The sequence below is a fragment of the Diuraphis noxia genome, unplaced genomic scaffold (genome assembly GCF_037042655.1).
Source record: "Diuraphis noxia isolate RWA-SAM2 unplaced genomic scaffold, SU_Dnox_SAM2 contig0003, whole genome shotgun sequence".
Classification (NCBI taxonomy): domain Eukaryota; kingdom Metazoa; phylum Arthropoda; class Insecta; order Hemiptera; family Aphididae; genus Diuraphis; species Diuraphis noxia.
The window spans coordinates 69,516,103-69,535,353 of NW_028301713.1; the positions used below are offsets into that span (position 1 = coordinate 69,516,103).

At 35.8% G+C, this 19,251-nt stretch overlaps 1 protein-coding gene across 8 annotated transcripts in view; it reads right to left on the bottom strand.

Annotated features, from left to right (window-relative positions):
• heph (polypyrimidine tract-binding protein 1 heph) overlaps window positions 1–19,251 on the bottom strand; it is a 200,899-nt gene that overhangs the window by 31,762 nt on the left and 149,886 nt on the right. For all 8 annotated transcript variants that reach the window (XM_089222004.1, XM_089222010.1, XM_089222008.1 and 5 more), the window contains 2 exons: window positions 14,588–14,734; window positions 7,991–8,128 (listed from right to left, as the gene is read on the bottom strand). In XM_089222004.1, the coding sequence (XP_089078130.1) occupies window positions 7,991–8,128; window positions 14,588–14,734 (285 nt within the window). The remainder of the gene's footprint in view (window positions 1–7,990; window positions 8,129–14,587; window positions 14,735–19,251) is intronic.

Here is a 19,251-nt window from a genome sequence, read left to right on the forward strand (position 1 = left end):
AATACAATTCACTGTCGTTAAGGTATTGATAACGGCGTACACGTAAAATAATTACAATTCTAACAAATGGAGAAGTTTGCGAAGCGTTGAAAAAATAAAAACTTAGAGAACTAAGGAGACACCGGCAATTATACGATTTAACATATATATATATATATACCTATTTAAATATAATAAACGTGTGCGGGATGTCAAGACGGGGAAGGGAACGTCGTCGTCGTTTCTATAGAGAATTGAAACGACGCCACAGACCAGGCGCCGCCGTTTAATTGTTGATTTACATACGGAATTATGTGCAAGACTAGCAGACGTGGCGTGCGGAGAAGGACTTGCTGCTTTGGCGTATATCCTTTACGACGCGGACGGTTTTCCGATGCCGATGGGGACAGTGGGTGTGTTCTGAGGGGGCGAGGTGCATCAAAAGTTTTAAGAGCTCGGGCGGCAAATACTTTTAAAAAGAACTCGGGCGAGTATATATATGTATATATATATAAATATACAGAGCAATGTAACTAGACTGTAACCGAAACCGTCGAGCCGGTTAATAGCAGGGTGGTGGGGGGTGGATGTTCGGGGAGGTTAAACTTAATCCTATTTGTGCAGAGGTTAAGAGCGGTATAATAATATCGTACACACGCACGTAAATATACTCTACACAATATTCACCCGCCACCACCGCCGCCTCCATCCCTCATCATCGCGCGGTATCCCCTTATCCCCAGATCGTTGTTTTTCGAGAAAACATCACGGGGTGGTACCTTCTCCCGCGCTAGTCGCTAAATTTATTAACTCGTTCGCCACCGCCACCGCTCGTGATGCATCGTGTGTGTATAGAACATTATCTCACCTATATACGCACGTGCAACAGCAGTACATATATAATGTCTCTATATACCAAATTTATATACATGGACACGCGTGTATTATACGTATATAAAGGGATAATCTCCAAAACCCCCCAAAGTACATATATACACAAGCGCTCCAGACTTTTGCCCCCCCCCCCCCACTACCACCACATAACCATGAATTTCACCCCAGTCCGGTGACCCGAGCAGGGAAAGACTTGGCGCTAATTTGATATACGATTATAATGCACATATAAACAACTATAATAATATATACGCTTATATACATAAATTATTATGTAATGTTATCGAAGTACGCGGAAACAGCTCTCTTCCTCCCGTCAAATCCATAATAGTGATGTGCTTGGAGTGTAATATTTTCTGCGGTCTTATTATTATTATTACAACGACAACGTCAACGGGTGAGATTATACAACGTGGTGTGGCAAAAAAGGGGAGGGGGTAAGGTATGTGTGCACATATAGATTTTCTATTTCTAAACATTCCTGAAAAGAATGTTCCATCTTTCGCTCGACGGTGCGCATTAATGCATTATTATCGTAAAATAATTTTTATCTTAAATATATTTTCCCTTTACAACGCGTATATGATATATATTTATATAAAAAGGTAGGGGCATTGCTTACCCACCCACCCATTTACCTACTTTTTCTTCGTGAAAAACATTTCAATGCAATATTTGAGTGTTCATTATCATTTGAAGGTATATCACAGCATCACCAACACCGGTGTAGGTGGGGGTGGAATTTTTTTATTGCTATTGCTAAGTATCATTGACTTTGAAAATCATAAGGTTTATAATATAATAATAATTGTAATATTTTTTATTATACAATGGAGGTATTTATATGCAGTTAAGAATGATAATAATAATACGGAATAAAATATTGGTATATTGACATTAAATCGTTGCGTTTCAGATTTAATTTATTATGTTAGACGTGTACTTCGACGATGTATAATAAATGAAAACACGTTTAATGAAGACGAAACTGATCTTCAATAATATAATAATAGAAATAGCGTTTATTTATTTATAAGTTAATAATAATAATAATAATGCATATATATACATATGTATATCACTCAAATATCCATATATTTTTAGGAAGCATATGTGCGTGTAGTGTTTTCGTTAAATAATTGTACGACTATAAGAATGAATACGAATGTATCGATTAGGATTGCAAGGATGTGTAAATATTTTTAATGCAATCAAAACGTTTTTGCAGTATAGATTTAAAATATATCATATACCTATATGTAGCGACACAAACAAGTTGATGAATTTCTATGTATATTATTAATGTGTTTTGTAATGATTTCAAATTCTGCAAAAAAATATATTTCAAAACATTGATACTTTTCGAGAAAAATGAGTATTTACCTTTGAAATAATCATTTTGGAAAGCAGTATAGTACCTACCTATCTATTTATTTTATGAACACGTGGTGTTGTGCGGAAAATAAAACAATTTGAAGTGTAATTATTAATTTTGAAACGCGCGTGTGTTTATTTCTATGAATATCATAGAAATTTATAAATATCATAACTATATATAAAGGTATTATACCTTTAATAATAGGTATAATGTATATACACAATAATGAAATATGGAAATAATTCGCGAGAGCGAATTGCAGGGGATCGCGATTATTGCACTCACGTCAATAATTGGAAGAAATCAAATGATATGTCGAAAACCGTAGTTAAATAATATGATGAAATATGCACTTGTCACCATCATGGGCACCCAGATAATGAATTTTTTTAACGTATACATAATATTATAGGTAATAGTTCAATATAATACAAAATTGCAACATCAATGATGAGTTTGGCGGTGTAACTGACAGACGACAGTGCATTAGACCGAAACACTTATATATAGTAAAATCAACAATGCGGCGGGAGGTCTGAATTTTGCGTTATAAATTTCCTGAAATTCCTGGAAAATTATTAATCTAACAATATAATATTATTATATAGGCTTTGAGTATTTTTTAACATATTTTATTCTAATATTGTTATTATTCAAATTTGACTTTAAATGTTTTTGTGTTTCAAACGATGATTTCAATAATAATTTGATTTAATTATTTTTGCCGATAGCATTTTAACATGAATACAAATTTCGATTGGGTACGCGAAATGGCATTGGAGTGCGAGTACGCGATTCGATATAATTACAGCCTTATATCAAAATCAACAGCATGATGGATACAAACTAGTTTGGATTTATCGTCGCCAAAGTCTTCATTATAACCGCGAATTAGTGTGATATAATAGTATAATACTATGTACATGTGCGTGGCTTGCGGGATAAACGTCTCGTTATGTTCACGAAAACTTTTTGCACTAATTTTCCTGCACCGGGATCGCCAACCGGACAATAAACAAACATTTAAATAAAACATACATGTATACACTAAAAGGGTTTAGCTGTGCAGTGTAGTATACGTATACTCGAATACCGAACGGATCGAAATACAACGACCTGGGTCCGATGATCGAAACGATTGTAGTACTGCCCCTATATTTGCATGCTATATATACATATATACTGAAAACATACTTTGGGTACATTATACGGTCATATTATAATGTAATATGCAATATAATATACTTGTACCTACCTACACAATGTACATAATTCACTTAGTATTTGTGCGCGTTTTGCTGCTGCAGTTACCCCCGGTTACCTACGGCGGGAAGTTTCAAGTAAACAGGGACAAAACGACATAATAAACTATCTATAATTATATATTTAATGTTTGTCGAGAGAAATACGTCTCTCCTGTACTATAAGCACCCACACACCCGCACATACGCGCGCGTGTGTGTGTACGTTGAAATGAGATCAAAAGAATTAATTCAAATTTTAATTATAATCGTTCAGTATAGAATAAATATGTAGTATTTTAATTGGTAATATAAACACCGAATGTCGACGTTCGATGTCCCGCACCAATCGATACGGATGGAAAAAAAACAGAAATAAAATACACAAAAGCTGGACGGACTCGCCGCGAGTCGTATTCGATATTTTTTGAGGATCGCACAAGGTAGTTTTTTTTCACGAAAGCAAAACTATTAAGAAAATTGAAAAAAAAAAATGGAACTGTTCGATGACTTTTATCTGTTGTCGAAAAACGATGCGGATGGAAACTTTTAGAGCTCGTTCACCGCCCAGTACCGAGACGGTATTCTCGTGGGAATAAAAATAAAAACCGAGAAAAAAGGGTTATCGTATAAGAAAAAATTTTTCATCCTCGCTTGGGATCTAAAAACAAAACTACTACGCTACACCCGGGAGAGCAAAAAATGTGTATATTTTTAAAACTACATTGCACGTCTGTTAACGAGGTTATATATCGTTAAGACGAATAACAAAATTAATGTCATAACAGACCGACCGACATTAAAAATAATGTAAATACCTACTCATGGAATATTATTATTGCACAAAAAATATTATAATGTCGCGCCGTCGTTAATTCGTATATTTTGTATTTATTCGTCACTACGAGTTGTAATAAAATATTTATCTGATTTTATTTAGGGAAAGGATAAACTGTGTGTATGAGTATCCTAAAGTCCGATCGTATGCCAAGTGAGAAAAAAATAGGTCGTGTAGTACAGCACACTGACCGACTATATACGAACATACAATTGCTATTAAACGGGAAATAAATTATATAAAAAAAAATAATAATTTTCTCGTCGCAACAACGTTGTGTAAATGTTTGCTTTAATTATTTTTAATTGGATATAGAATACGAAAAAAGAATAATAAAAAAAAAAATAACCATCGTAGTCGTACACACAAACTTTTGACTTGACTTTACGCACAACAATCGAATGAGGACGGAATGGAGTGGCGAGTAAAGCGAATATTGTTTTATAAAAAGTGCTGCCTCTTCAAATACCTGCGCACGCGCATAAATTACTATGTAAATCGTTGTAATACCGAAAACACCAATAACTGTAACTAACTTGTAATCTATATATTCTACCTATAACCATTTTTTTTTAAATCATCATTATAAAATTATGAAATTTCTTAAAAAAATATGCTAATCTAATTTTCGTCGGAGACCAATAATTGTTGGTGAATAATTCTGTCATATTAACCAAAGGTCCAACTAATTGTTATGTCAAACGAGTACAGCATTGCGACATATTTTAAAAGACAATTTTTTCCACATATAATTCTGATTTTTCATGTTTATGTGTTAATATGTTACTATAGTGACATTATTGGATAGACAGTAATTTATTTATCATTAGATATTGTTTTAATCCTTTTTGTTTTGGTTTATGACAAATATAAAATTATAAGTAAATTGTTAGATAGCATTTTTTTACAGTTCAACTTTAAATGCGTTTTTTTCTTTAAAAAAAATTTTACTATACGTATTTATTTTGGTACTAGATGATAATAAGAATGGCATATTTGTAAATAACATTATATTTATAAAGGTAATAATTAATAATTTAATATTTAAAATTTAAATATGATGGATAAAAAAACCTCAATTTATAGGTTTTTTCCTCTTAAAGAGTAATGAAATCATATTACTATTATAACATTAAAAACATACATTTAATTTAATCATTGCAGGTATAGTGTAATTATTTGAAACTTTAAATAAGTAGCAAGCGGGAATTAAAACAATACGTTTGCTAGTAGATGAAAAAACCTTTAGGTGTGTATAAAGCGTTGCGTGTGGTTGCAATAAGACCATCGCGGCCCCGGGGTGGTTGTCGCGGAGCCAGGACTTCGGGGGTGTGGATTATACTTACTCAGTGGTGGTCGGTCGCGTGTTCGTGTACGGATAAAAATACACCACGTTTCACAGATGTACATGAAAACGTGACGCCCGAGGGTTGAGAGCGTAATAAATAAATATATATGTATAAAACCACAGAAACTTCCGACTTGGATGCCTGCACGCACGTTTATATGTATATGCAAGCTATCCAAACCATCCGGTAGTGGCAGCGGCGGAGGTTTAATGTGAAAACGTAATTAAATTTACGCCGCGGGGGTAAACGACGACGGCGGAGGATGGATGGATCGCAGTCGATGGCCAGAATGCGAACGTGTGCGTGTTCCGTTTTACGATACGCTCGGCTAGTCCAGACTTGGAGTGAGTGGCGTCACGAAAGATCAGTGGCTTAATTTCGAGTATTAGACTTTAGACAAGAAAATTTCAGAGAATTTCATATCTCTTCGCCTATCATGTACATACATTGGTTGACAATCGCAATTACCTACCTAGTTAAAAGACATATTTTAGTAAACACATTTTTTATTATCAACTGTTAAGATGGCCTTCACGGTTTTTAATGTTCTACCGCGTCTGCTTTGCCGGCGAAATATATGGTTAATAATACGTCATTACCTATATTATATTAGATACACAATATGTGTAGATGCAGTGTGTTTTTAAAACAATAATAGGTATAGAACTATAACAACAATTTTATATCTCCGGGGGCACATGAGCGATTGCTTCTTCTGATCAACTATCTTGTTTTGCCACTGAAGTAGAAAAATCTAAGGCTCAAGATTTCACCAATCACCTCAACAAGACCAACTCCAAACGAGAGTTGCGGTAATTAGAAACGACGTAATCATTACTTATAATATAATAAATTGTTATTGTTATTAATTTTACAAGCAATACGGAAATGTAGTGAGTCTTATAGAGGTTTTATACATCAACAGTAGGTATTAGGTCTACTAATTATAGCGTCATATTACGTCTAAATTGCAAATCACTTTTATTAGTTCAGGGGCATTAGAGCTCTTCCATAATATTAAACGTTCTTTTATGCAGTTCCCGACAAGTAAAACAATATCTACGTAAATAAATAAATATTACCGGCGGATATGTTCCAAAAGTTGTAAATGGATTTTTTGAACTATAACGAAAGTACTACAAATATTTCATATACTTGAATATCACGAGTGTTATCGTTTGTTTGTTTCATATTTTAGATTATTTAAAAACTATATATATAAAAAAAAAATAAACGCTGTAAAATTAAAGTTGTTTTGTAGTTGCACCATGTCGTAAATTATGTAAAACCTACGCTCTATACATATGTACAAATATATATCTTATAATTTAATCGGTGAACTTTTTAATACGCACTTTGTCATACGTTTCACGGAGTCGACGAAGGACATTGTCGTATAACCGTCATAACTCATAATATATTACGTACAATAGTAAAACAAAATAATTCTACTCGCCCAGAACTGACCGTTTGGAAACACACTTACCTATATTATAAGCATAATTCCTTTATTATAAATTAAATCGCATGTTTTATCATAATAAACAGCATTAACATGGAGACCACGATACTGCAATTGTTATTTAATTTAAAATGTAGAGAAAAGCAGTATCAAACTAGCAATACCCGCACGGTAACGGCACGAATATATAGAGTAATGAGAATTTGGTACGAAGAGCATACTATAAAACAACCTTAGGGAATTGGTTTTCAATGTACAAACGATTGTATTGGAAATACAACTCGGTATAGATAACACAATGGGGCCAGAACTTAGGTACCTATACCGTTCCTGTAGAAAATGCATATAATATTACATATACGTTGTATGTTTGTATAGGATAACGAATCAGCTCGTTTGAAGAATATTTTTACACGTTCTACAAACCATTATATTATTTTAGAGGCACACACGTTGCTACTTCCGACGACGAGAATACACCTTCGACAAAATACGTGAATTAAATACAGCAAGTTAAATGAACAATCGGAATCGAAGTCAAAAAAGAATGTAATCAAACGCTTGGAGTTAAATCTACAACCTGTAGTTCGGTGATTTTGTATTTTCTGATTTGATATCCGCGGAAATGACGAACACGAATATACAAATAGTAATTAAAAGTTAATATTTTCCGTGATTCTAATTTACAGTTGATAATTTCTGTAAAATGTTTCATTATATCGCATTTATGAATAATATATATATATAACTGCATTGAGTGTAAACCTGGCTAGACTGATAAATATGTCACCTTCAGAAATTAACGATCTATATTCAACTGGTATAAAAGTATAATCCCTGAAAACTCACCTCGTAGAGGACGTCAAGACTGATTGGAAACACCATGTGTTCAACGATGACTCGGAGCACTGTGTTTGGACCTCCTTGTACGTCACTCTGGCCAGCCAGAGCTTGGGCCGCTTGTAGTGCCGCTTGAGCCGATGCATTCTGGAAAATAAATTAAAACCAATATGATAAATGAACGGTAGAAAGACAACTAACATTGCTCATATTCAAACGGGTGGAAGGGAGAATGGTAGGATTCAAGAAATGGGGGAGGTGTAGAGAGTAACTAATATATTATATATCTAGGCCTTCCATTAATAATATACAAAAGGGTGGCTGCAGTTAATAGGGATGGCGAGAAGAGGAGCTGACGTGATACTAACGACAAATCGGACAGGCAATGTAGGTATAATATTTTATCGGCGTCAAAACGGATTGTGTTGTAACACACAGCGAGTAAGTCTCGGCTTTTACATTAACCATACATACGGTATGTGTTAATTGTTCGCATATGCGTTGCATGTAAATCTATGGTGTGTGGTAGTGAAAGAGGCTGGGGTAGGAGGGTGTTGTTTTTCATGCGATATGCGACTCATTTTCGGACAGCGGCCGGAAGGGTTGGTGACAATAATACGTTCAAGCCACTGCACGGCGGGTGGTAGAAGATGATGGTTCAGTCTGTTCGAAACGGGAATGGAAAAAAAAACTTAAAACTAAAACATCACGTGGGACGTTAACAAATGGTACTAGTAAACATTTAGTTTTATTTGGGAAAACTCGTGAAATGGAAAGCCGCATTGGAGGAGCGGACAACTGGTGGTGAGGGGTGACCGACCATTAGTCAGCAGCTCTACCGTGCGCGTCTCCAGCTGGACACGGGGGATTTGTAAAACCGAGTTTCGCTCACTCGCGCAACCGAACGTCCACCGCCATATGTAATTACTCAACTTGTCCACCCGGGTACGTCACAATTAATCCAAACGACATTCTCGTCGAATCCCTCTTTGAGAGCACTATCGTATCATCGCACAAAAACACACACGAGGACGACGGCTGCGTTTTAGTGTATCCTGTTACCGCTGCTACCACTTAACCTCACGGGGCAGTCTAAAAACTCGAGAACGTTTATAAAATAATTATATATATATTTATACATACGAGTACATATGAAGTTGGCCATATCGAAAGAGTATTACTTACATTAATCAAAAATCGATAGGAATCAATCTAAAAGTATTTTATATTCAACGAAGTATCGAAAATCACAATATAACCAAAAGAAAACAATGATTGCGACGTATTTATGTATACGTTTTGGCTCGCACAACCCTTTTGTATCATCGTCGTCTACGTCTATACACCTCCGGCCGCCATTTTTCATCCGGGGATGTTATCGCCGCCACGGAAGTTCGAAAACTTTACACGACCATTATATTACAACGGGTCTTCCCCTTCCCCCTCACGCACTTATCGATCGCCGAAAAACTTCTCTGACAGGTATCCTCCCCACCATCATCATCAACAAGACTGTTCGGATTCCGGTTTCCGTCCATTTACGCCGAAACACACGCGTTGTCACACCGACTCGTCGTAGTCTATATATTGTACATATATATAATTTATATACCTACATATATATCTAATGTTTTCTGTCACTCTCTTACTTGTTTTTTATACCCTTTTCTCGCCAGATTAATTTTGAAAAGCAGAAAACAAAAAAGATCAATGGTTCCGGAACGGACTTGTCACAGACGTTTCTTATTTCAATCCATCAAGTTAAAACAAAGAGAATACTTTTTTCCCTCTTAATTTGTTCTCGAAATCCGTTCTCTTTTTCGCCGTCAAACCTTGCGGCGTTGTTCATCAATCGATCGACCGCAAAGATTAGGTACCATATATCTATACGATACATATAAGCACGTTTGCTTACCGATATAATAATGTATTATAAATATCTATCTCAGAGTTGGCTTCGGTCACCGAAGATTCGTTAGCAAGGAATGGACTAGTGCAGGGTTAACTACCGTATCGGTTTAAGACGGGGCACACATATCAGACCGGCGCGTGGTGGGAACGGAACAATGTCGTTATTACCACCTTAAGAAGGGTGCGGTATTAAATAAACGTTTATCCACCACGAACGCGTTATTGCAGCCGTCGACCGTTACGGCAGGGCTCCGGCGCTAGAGGGATTTATCATGGTTTTATGACGTAAAATGTATCCCGGCCGGCGTATAATATTTTACGGCCGCCCGTAAACACGCGGTTATTGGATCCCAGATCGGAATTTGTACAGCGAAAATCATACGAGCCTGTACCGCGGATTGAACACAAACGGACGGACGTGGTGAGTTATATGGATCATTTCCGTCGGTCGTTATTATTTATAGGTACCTACTCCTTGTGCGGTTTACGATACGTCGTCAGCGCTTGGTACAACACTACACAAGCGTCGTCTTGCGGACATCATCGTTTAAAAAGTTTTACGTCACACGATCATCAAACTCGTGAAAAAGAAAGAGAAGTCCTGTAGTCGCACCTATTGGTATTAAATTGACGGGTAAATACGTTGGGGGGAGGGGTAGTTAGTAATAGTTTCTCGAAATTGTTTCAGTGCACTGAGCATTTATGGATGTATAATATATTTAGTGGCCTTTTTAATTTAATTTAAATTGCATACATCAGGTGTGATCACAATATTTTATACCAATTATCACTTACTCAGGTCCTTGACAAGATATAAGACACCATAACACAAAGGGCGGGAAAAAAGTACTACCACAACTCGATTAAGAACTCTTATGATATTTAATATTATATTCGCTCCGGTTGAGTAACGTTCGTACAAAGTATCGTTACGCGCTGGGCTGAAGGATCAAAAAGAAATTTTAAGACGTCGAAAGTATAAATTATACATTAACGCTGAAAATGGTTGAATGTATGGAAACAAAATAGCTTATACACTATACGACAATACGATTATGCGATCATGCAAAAATTTGCAAAGGAGCACTGCAAGATAGTCACGAATCCTGCATATATACATGCTTGTATACGCATCGACGAATCCGGGATTATTATACGAAACGCCGCCATACACACAGTATAAATATCATACGCACTTAAGGACTAGAATATAATATATGTAGTACAATAATATTATAATGTCATGGCTACGACGTGACTACATAAACGCCGCCGCTCCAAATCTGTATAAACCTTACGAGAAACAGACGACATCGTGGTAAATCGCACAACATAATATATAAACCGCGGTAGCACGGACGACAAAATAATATAATAAAATACCCATGCGTGTCTGTGCGCACGCCGCAGCAGCGATTATTTGTTTTGTTTCGGGTTACCACCAGACGCAGGTAGCGCATTGCACAGCATCAGAAGCGTCTTCTTCATTAAAAATCTTCCGCGCAGATAAGAAAATACAATAAGCACACACACACACACACACACACACATAGTGCTTCACGCGGGTAAGCACGTACATATTATAATATACAGTCAGACAGACTCGGCGGCTGTGACAGCGCAAATTGATCTCGCACTCAAAAAACGCCGTTTCGACGTCCTTCGCTCTCGAGTGCAGAATATATGTATAACCGGTACCTACTTTACCGGCTATATAATAAATACGCGCTTTACCAGGAACCATTGTCATTTGTCGAAGCACATGCTGTCCCGGTGAGATGTTTTCGCGTCTTTTGACATTATACACACTGCACCGACCACCAGCTAGAAAGCTGAATTGGGAGATGAAACGCTATATATATATAATTTAATAATATACGATCGTAATTAAAAAACATGAAATTTAATATCGCCTGTTTTTGTTAAGCTTATATAATAAGGTCGCACGAAAAACGCGAGTAGATGGGTGTTGATATTATTATATTAATTATGTACCAAGTAAATGATGAACATTTTTTGTTACAACAAATTCTTACCAAGAGGATTCTACTCATACGTTTGTTGTTTCCATCTTGAAAACGAACATAACAAATTTTCGTTTACTAGCATCAATAGTGAGTTGTTAGTGGGTGATTTTCTGATATTCACATTTTTAAACAAAATATTATGGGTACCTATGTGAAATATAAAAATTAGAAATGTCCATATCACGCTTGAAAATCAATATGTTAATAAGAGCAAACGATTGTGCACAGATAATAATCTTATCTAAAAATTAACAGTAGGTACACTATTGGAACTAGTGAACGAAAATTTGGTATGTCATGCGTGTGTAAAAGATACAAATGTATGGGTAGCGTTCCCTTAAACGATTTTGATAAATCATATAAGTATAGATAAGTTAACTGCAGTCATTGAAATAAATTATATTTTTGTTTTTACGTTCTAGATATAAAACCTGCATACATAATTCAAAAAGTAAATAATACGTTTCGCTTAAGAAAATATTTAAAAATTTGAATTTTTATATAACTACATTGAATATTATACTTATTAATACCTACAGTCGTAGTTCGACTCTCGTCATTGGCATTATTATTATTCCACTATAGGCGTATAAGATTAGGATCACGATTCATATAATATTATTATTTTGGCAGCTAGATTTATCGCGGGGCTTGTATATTATATTTTACATTATCGACAGGCTATCGATCACGAAACCACACGAGCTAATAAATCACCGACGATTTTCGTCCGGCGAGTTTCAGCGGCGAGGGTGATGGCCGCGGGCGGCGGGTCCATATCGGCAACAGGAAGAACTCTGGGCGAAACCGGATACGCCACCGCAAAATCTAAATCCGACGAGTGAACAGACCCTACAGTAGAGCGTATATACGAAAACATTTTCGGTGGATATATATATATATATATTACATATGGTATAGTATGGTATATGGCCATTATATTATATTTGTTCGTTTTACCGTCGGACGTTTTTATTAGAGCCTTAGAGCTCGGAGCAATGTCACCGTTATACAACGAGTCGTACATGTATGTGCTGCGATGTGTACGCGGTGACGACAAACGGGGAATTAATAATACGGCGGCATGGGGAAGTATATACATAGAGCTACAAACACATACAAACCCTGTCCGGATGAGGAAGGATAAATGTTGGAATGCGAATGTATATATATATATATATATATTATACTCGTTTATAAAAGCGTAGATGTGGGGGAGAGGAGTTAAAAAACGGTTTCAATTTGTAATAAGCTCGTTAAAAGTTTTTAGCGAGCAACTGGCAACCCTCTTTAGATATACAGTCTCTATTTAAAAGAAATCTCTATAACGATCTCATGTTACGCACTCTGTATACATATAGGTGTACGTATATTTATAATCGTATAGTATTATTATGGCTCGGTGTATATAGCCTGCAGTTTCCTCAAACGGTACGTTCTATTATATAATGTGTCGTTGCTCGCTCAACAACTTTATTGCTCATAACGTATTTATATTGTGTATATTAACGGAAATAATTACCCATCAAAATAAATAATGTCAACTAAACATTAAGGCATAATATGTGAGAAAAAACCTAATGTCGAGGCTAAACAAATAAATTAAAAACAAAAATATCAAAAGAATATTATACATATGGCAATACATTTTACCCACCCACTACCGCGAATACCGTGATACGTAAGTACATATAGGTGAGAATGCCCTGAGGAGAGTCTGAGATGAGTATTGAGGTCTCACTTTTCGCCAAAACGTTGAAGAAATGAGTTATGCTGGTAAGCTAGTATATATTACCATCATTAATAATAATTGTGAACTTTAGCTAATATGCTTTTACTAGTCATTATATTCTGACCATATTATATGAATATTAAATGGAAAAAAGTTTCGACCGTACAATAATTACTGAAATTTATAGGTAATATATTTAAAAAAAATTACAAACGCACATACATACGTCGCGAAATTCTGTAAACCGATAAGATTATTTGAATATTTTTACACACGCAACACACACACACAAGTACCCACTCTATTAAATATAATGATAATATTTTAATACAATACAGTTCGATCATTTGTCGATTGAACGGTTCGAACAGAAATTATATTGATATTTACTCGTCGAATAACACCGCAAACATAATTTAAGTTTTCGAAGGTAAAATATTCATCATCGTGAGTGCGGTTTTATCAATAATACAATGTAATTGTAATTTTTTTTTATGGAAAAAGCTCGTTAATGTTATATATGTACATTTTGTCAAAATTGATTTGTTTTGCAATATTCAATTTAGCGTTTTTATTATTATTGTGATTACTAGTAAGAAAAGAAAAATATCGAAATAGCGACGAAGTCTAATATCAAAACAAATTTGCGTAAATTAAATATGTTTTAGTTTAGAAAATTTTATTTGAAACATCGTTTTAAACAGATTTTATATGTTTTTAAAAACACTAGTATTTTTTCACCTTTCTCACTCTTGAGCCCTAAATACACCCTAATAACTTTCACAGTTTACCTACAACGTATTACGTATAACACAAGTCATTTTCGTTTAAAAATTAAGAAACTCGATTACTGAAAAAAAAAATAATAATAACGAAAACTTTTATCCTTGGACGACAAAAGTTTTCATTAAAAATATTTTTGTTATAAAGACTTACGGCGTTGCTATGAGTTTGGTCCGTTTTTAACTCCTTGTGATTGCTGAACTGTATGAACACTGCGCGACCCCTGAGTTGAGCCGTGCATGTCGTGAAGTATGTGACCATGGCAGATGCCGATGTCTCGTCCGCCATTTCTAGAAAGGCCTGTAAAAACAAACGAGTAAACTGATTAGAACAAATCTGTCAAAATGTACCTTTGAAATGTAAATATCAGCACTATAAAATGTAATAATCAACAAAGGATTCGTAGGCGCGCGCGAGAAAGTCCTACCGGTCGGTCCAGTTCATTAGACTCTGAAACGGTGAAATGCTAATTCTGTGGTGCAGGTATGATTTTGACCTCCTACTTGCGAGTACTCTGAGGGCTTTCGGGAGACTAGCTGAATGATACATTACCGCGACCAGATTGATTCGGAGAGGGTAGTTTTCCGTAACACATATATTCAAGGATAACTCCCGAGAATCTAAATTTGCCGGAGACACGGAAAGGAGTGAGGAAATGGGAAAGTGTTTGATATCGCTAGGCGAAAAGCACATCGTTATCGAATTACGGTGTCGAAGCAAGCGACCGTAGCAGCACTTTAGGTTCCTATATACAATTGCCTCGAACTACAATGATGGTTCATGAATCGAGAAAAAATGTTTTAAATATACGTTTGTCCCTGTTTAAAACAAGATATTTTTTAAGTAATCTGAGACAACATTGTTTACCCGTCTGGATTCATTTTCGTGTTAATTGTATAATAATTTAATATGTATACATCCGTCTCGAGTATTCATTAGTATCGAGCGTATTTTCGGATGTTTTGAAATCATAAAAAAACCAAACAATTTGATATTCGATTACATCCGGACGAAATGATATGGAGGAAATAATGTTTTTTTACATTAATATTTTCGATATAAATCGAATAGAATACTCTTAGAAGATGAAGATGTGTGTGTAAACAGAAGAATCCGTTTCTTATTTTCTTATATACACAGAATAATATATTTCGCTTATGTTTCTTTCCTATCCAATTTTCTAATGTAGTTTCCGGACAAATAAGAAACTTTTTTGTTCATACGTAAACATATAACAAACACGAGCATTATATAGTATAAAAAAACATAATCGTAAGATCTTGCCTTGATTCGGAGCAGTCGAACACACGTGGAAGTAAAACCCATAATGCCCGGAAAAGGTAATCAAAAATTTCGAGTTTTTTCATTTTCATTTTTCTCTCGGTTTGTTTCATACCTACCCTGAGAGTCGATACACGGTATATAACGAGTACGTAAGAGATTTTGTCACAGAGAGTCAGAGACGTGCCGTCGCGTGTACAGTCGATGACGCATTAATCGGAATAACCGATCTTCAGACCATGTTTGTTCAGCGCGCTAAAAGCATCGAGCAGTTGCGGTGAAATAAAATCCATTCAATCGTGATCCATCCATATCCCCTCGCCTTCAACTTTACCAAGGCATGTACAGTATAACAACACACACTGCAGTATACCTTTCGCCCGTGATGATAGTATAAACGGAAGCAAAAATTGCTTTGCGGTTTTCCATCATCGTCGTTCACCAAACATAATAATAATAAAAATAAATAAACAAACTTTTTACTATTATTTTTATCAGAACATAATAAAAGGGAGCGACATCATTCATTTCTGGCACGCGTGTAATATTATATACATATATATATATACCAATAATTTCCTCTTCCATTTATAAATATATATATATAAGTGTCTTCTTTTCGTCAACACGTGCGGCAACGTTCGCTAAACCCATCCCTCCCCGACTACCCGTTCACCATAAAAGTTATTAGGGAAAATATTCTTCCCCAGAGTGTACTTTCTATATATCGATCTATATATGCGTACTACAAACAACAACAGGTATACCTGCAGCGCATCGCTTTTATATATGAAAGTAGGTATGCGTCTGGTTTTCACATTTGAAACTATTTTATTATTATCATACTTTTAACTATTTTTTATGTATATATATATGTATATTAATATAATACATACATTTCAAGAGATGTATCTGAAAATGGTGGACCCTAAAAACCCATGTCGATGTAATACGTTTTGTACCACGCAGGTAGATATAGGGTATAGGTTAGGTAACCCCAGCAGTGTTTCTTTTCTTTTTTTTCTCCTTTTTATTCATGATAAATAGTCGTCACCAAGGCATCTTTCTCCGTTTTCTATTCAGATTTTATGTATCATCGACCTCTATTGTCCGTAAGTGCGGTGTTTTGACAAAAGGTGACAAAACTTTTTGGACAATTCCCTCCGCTTCATCCACGTACCAATATAATACACATACATACACACACACACACACGCATACATACACGGTCACTCCTTCCCCGCATGAGCTAAACGTCTTAGCAACCGGAAAAATTCACCACAAAAGCTGGGTCGTTTATCATCTCACCAAACACTCGCGGTTCTCTCCACGACCCGAAGTCGAAAGTTTGTTTTATTACCCTCCCCCTCCCCTCAAACGCCGGTTGCGCACTATAACTATCACACTACTATTGTGTGATGCTCTATTGATATTTTTCTCCCCTATCTCGTAAACGTATTAAAAATCCCGTCGCAGAAAACATATAGGTACAAAAATCGATATTTCACACATGTGCGGTACATAAAGCTGGTATACAGGTAACACTTTCTATTTATAACGAAAAAAAAAACTATCTACCAGTTAATCCTGAACGTTGGCCATCGATCGCGTTCATATAATATTATATTATTATAAACGGTTTGAAAATTACTCAAAAACAGACGAAAATTATTACATAAAACGTGCGAAACCCTTTAACGATAATTTTTTTCACACAGAGCTATCAGAATATGTTCACAGTCACGGTGACGAGCCAATCAGAAACATTTTCCCAGATATGATTTTTTATAGAAATATATATTAAAAAAACACGATTAGAACGACGTTGTAATAATTACAATAAAAAACAAACGCAATTAGCCCACTGATGTAGGTTGTAGCTATATTCACATCCATTGTCTTAAAACCGCTCTGGCGTAACCACAGCAGCGCCTTCGTCCGACTATAACTATTTATTACTTTTCTTATCCCAACTGTAATTGTTATTATTTTTTTTTATAGGATTCTTAACAAGGAAACGCGAGCGTCATTAATAATTCATTTACGCGCTGCGATTAGTTCGGACGTATACATATATAATATTGCAGCGTTATGTCGCGTTCTCCCTAGACCACTCATTGTACTGCATGTAGATTATCTGAAGATAACGCATTATTAAATTTGAAACTATATGCTACGGTAGAAGTTGTGAACCAGAACTGTAGGATTTCTGGGCAATTTATTCCGTTGAATCTAAACAATACATATATAACAATATTGAATATCCACCATTGGTATTAAAACTGACACCGCTGGTGTAATAAGCACCCATCGTACGCCACGATAATTCAAAGTTCTTAATTCTTCCATCACACGTCCTCGACGCTTTGAACTTGTACCTATACGTTATAATATGTTATAACATTAACTTGTTAAAAATAAGACTAGCCGTACACCGACCGACAAATTGGTAAAATAGAATGGACTACGAAACTGTGCTTGTTATCACTCGTTCATCATATACGTATAGTGGTGAATCAAGTTTAGCCATCGCCACTGACTACGTTGAACGTTCCACATATATCCCCTCCCTCCTGTGGGTATCCGTTTTTCACTGCAAAAACGTCGTCTACACACTGCAGTAAATGAGTTGGTTCTCGGAAGATATTTTCTTAACTCTCGGGAAGAATAGCCTGTAGTGACGAGCGACGAAATAATAACATAGCTACGCGGAGGAGGAAAACGCGCGGGCCGTCACGGCTGTAGGCCGAATATTAATCCGTCCACGCCGCCGTCGCGCATGACAGATAAGCTTAATGGAACAGAAGTTTTCTTCGCGCTATACCACAAAGTTTTCACCGGCTTTTTCGGGAAAGAGTTTTACGGGATTTAACGCGATGACACAAAGTGCCCACTACAACAGCAACCACTGCTACTACAGTACACTGGTTAAGTATAGAAACAACTAAATATAAATAAAAGCCGATCCCTTCATGTGTATACACGCCGAGATCGCTTCGTCGTAAGTACGGATTCAAACAAATCGTCACGATTTTAATACGCCGTTCTCAGAAAATGGAATAATATCATATACCTAATATAACAGCAGCGTTATTCAAATTTAAATGTTATTTTTTTGTATCATCCCACGGTGACCTGCGCTATTATAGAACACGCACACTACACACACACACACCCAAACATATTTATATATATACACATACAGAGAGAGAGAGAGAGAGAGAGACCTGTAGGTAAATACATCATCTACAAACTATATATCTACCGAAGATTACGATTTGATACTTATTTAATAATAATATATACTTATATATATTATGTGAATAGGTCGTACTTGATGACGGCAAGAGATAATATCATATACGTATAAGGAGGGGTGTAATAGGGTGGGTAACGTGGGATTCAGAGCAAAATCCATTTCCAATTTGCTAACAAATCCGCAAGTATATACTATATATAGCTTCTCTCACCCGCCACAAATGAGTACGCGCGGAGCGCCCCCTCCCGGTTCCCACAACCACGTCCACCGTTGAGTT